This window comes from Engraulis encrasicolus, chromosome 15 (genome assembly GCF_034702125.1).
Source record: "Engraulis encrasicolus isolate BLACKSEA-1 chromosome 15, IST_EnEncr_1.0, whole genome shotgun sequence".
NCBI lineage: Eukaryota > Metazoa > Chordata > Actinopteri > Clupeiformes > Engraulidae > Engraulis > Engraulis encrasicolus.
Genome location: NC_085871.1, coordinates 9,845,558 through 9,848,057, shown reverse-complemented (window position 1 = coordinate 9,848,057; position 2,500 = coordinate 9,845,558). Strand labels below are relative to the sequence as shown.

The following is a 2,500-nucleotide window of genomic DNA, read 5'->3' as shown; positions in this document are numbered from 1 at the left end:
CAGCAGTAAATAATTCTCATTCGTGCACATGTTTATGGTTTCAGCCCAAAATAACAATATGGCATTTAGACAATTCAATTAAAAATGGCAATATGGATTTTTTAAAATAAAAAAAACATACAGCAGACATTTGTGTAAATACTGGTATTATTGCTATGATAACTGTTGTTCTTGCTATTTTTGTGTTTTGCTGTTTGCTGGTTTTATTCAGCTTTTTTGACGCAAAGGCAAAAGACTGTGTTCATGTGTCTAGTTTAAGCCATGTTAAAAATACATCTATCATTATAAATAAATTTAAAGAACTGCAGGGGCATAATCGCTGGTGTCTGGCTGAAACGTGTAATTTGAGATGGTAGTCTTGGGCAATAACCGGTAATTACAATTAACTCTTCTGGCAGCTCGCGCTCTTCCCGCGATGCCTTCTGCCCAGTGGGACCGGCACAGGTAGCGCGTGCGTTAGAGCGCATGCATAATTATACTCTTACTAATTGCTAGTAACAAGTGCTACATATTTAGGTGTTTCTGGAAGAAAAGTGAATTCAAGGGACGCCTCTCGTAACCAGAGACCCCCACACTCTGCCCGGGAAAACCAAGCAGAAAACCACATTAATCACAGGACTGTTTCAGTCCGCCCGGTCATATAACTGAGGACTAAAATGCGGTTATAATATAGGCTAGGTGTATGGTTGTGGGTGACCTACATTTAATTTTGTTACACCTTGTGGGTTTAAAAACGTTGGACGTAGATTGTGAAATATGCAAATATGATGAATTATCTCATTTGCATAAAGCTTTAGATTCTAACATCCATAAAATTATAATACAACAGCTACGTTTGTAGTGTGACGCGCGTGTCACCAAACAACAGAGGAAATGTCAATTTCCTCAGCACAAAAAACTCATCAGTTAAACTGACAAAATGATCCACTTAAATGGACACCAGCGATTTGCGGAAACTATTTCTAATTAACAAGACAATAACAAAATTGTTATTGCGTAAATACCTTGTAGAATAAAATTCTTTTCACATAGCCTATTAATAAATGCATTCATGTTTTCCAAATCACATTAAAGTAATAAATTATGAATGACACTTTTCAAAACTGAACAACAATAAAACATTTTATTCTAAATAGAATCCAGGCAGGAAGCGTTGCCTCGTAAGCTTCCCGGCTCCGGTATGTGTGTGGGGGAGGCCGGCGGCGCTACCAAGCCAACTGTACCGGGCTGTAGCCTACTTAGACACACGGGAGTCGGCTGTGCTACGACGTGACATGCCAGTCTACTGTACGCCAAAGTTGCGAAACTTTAGCCTGATATTTCCCCGCTAACCGTACCTACTTGAACTGGCAAACAATGTCCTGCTGCGCGCTACGTGGCGCGTTAATGAGCGGAAAGGGACAAATAAACACACTTACTGTGCGTGCAGTTGGAGAAAGTGATCCGTTCGGGAGGTAGGGGCTCGTAAGATCAGGGATCATTATAAACGGATAGCCCGGGTACGGTGGGCTCTTGAACAGCCCTCCATCTTGCCGCTTCGCAGCTAACATGGCGGGGGAAAAGAAGAAAACTTTTATAAGTGCCTTGAAAAGTTTCCCTCCTTCAGAGATCTCAACAGTAAAGCCCTTCGGCATGTTAACACTGCATTGAGTTAAAGTGTGTGGGACAAGAGCATTAAGAAAAAAGCACAAACTCACCCTCCTCTAAACTTTCTCTTGTTTTGTCTCTGAAAGTTTCAGATCTAGGCGGAGGCCGTCTTTCCGCCTTCAAATGCAACGAAACACAGGGATTGCATTTAAGAAACACGAGGAGGAATCGCTACTTTTAACAACGTGCTTTCAAAAGATAATTTTACGCATTACAGATAAATGGAGTATACTAACAGCCAAGTGATCGCCATTATTTGTCACTTACCTCTGAATCCGACGAGCTGTTTTGATTCGTTTCTGATTCGTTTACAAGAGAAGATTTGACATCTGCTAAATCCCTTTCTGCAGAGGACTCCGAAATTTTTTCCTCCTGTTCCCCTTCGTCTTTGAAGGAAATCATTTCATCGTTCGCACCCAAATCGTCCCCTCCACCGCCGTTGAGCTGCGGCATTTTCCCGAGCAATTTTGGGGGCAAAAACACAAAGTTTTAAACCCTTGATCTTACTGATCCCGGATCCGAGTTTAAGTTTAGGGTCTGTATTGGCGTTTTCCAAGCAGTGGCGGTTAGTACAAACTCAAAAGAGGGGAATCTTGGCAGAAAAAGAAGCCGGAGATGGAGCCGAGCCGCCCGGATTGAGGAGTTGAAGTTGGTCGGAGTGGTTTTCAGTTCAAAGGCGGCGCTGATTGACAGATAGAGAGGGATGGAAATAGAGAGAGTCTGGATTCGGGATTATTGACAGGGAGAAACACACAAGAAACTAATGAGATTCAAACAGGGAGGGACTTGAAGTGACGTTTTCATAAATAGAGAGGGGCAGGATAGGGGGGCAGGAGAGGACTGGAGGGGGGAA

At 42.5% G+C, this 2,500-nt stretch overlaps 1 protein-coding gene across 19 annotated transcripts in view; it reads right to left on the bottom strand.

Moving 5' to 3' along the window:
* The window catches only part of tcf7l2 (transcription factor 7 like 2), a 159,634-nt gene extending 157,222 nt beyond the window's left edge, over positions 1–2,412 (bottom strand). For all 19 annotated transcript variants that reach the window (XM_063217002.1, XM_063217003.1, XM_063217006.1 and 16 more), the window contains exons 1-3: positions 1,915–2,412; positions 1,698–1,764; positions 1,419–1,543 (exon numbers count right to left, since the gene is read on the bottom strand). In XM_063217002.1, coding sequence (XP_063073072.1) covers positions 1,419–1,543; positions 1,698–1,764; positions 1,915–2,100 — 378 coding nt within the window. In that variant the 5' untranslated portion in view covers positions 2,101–2,412. The remainder of the gene's footprint in view (positions 1–1,418; positions 1,544–1,697; positions 1,765–1,914) is intronic.
* Between the last annotated feature and the right edge of the window lie 88 nt (positions 2,413–2,500).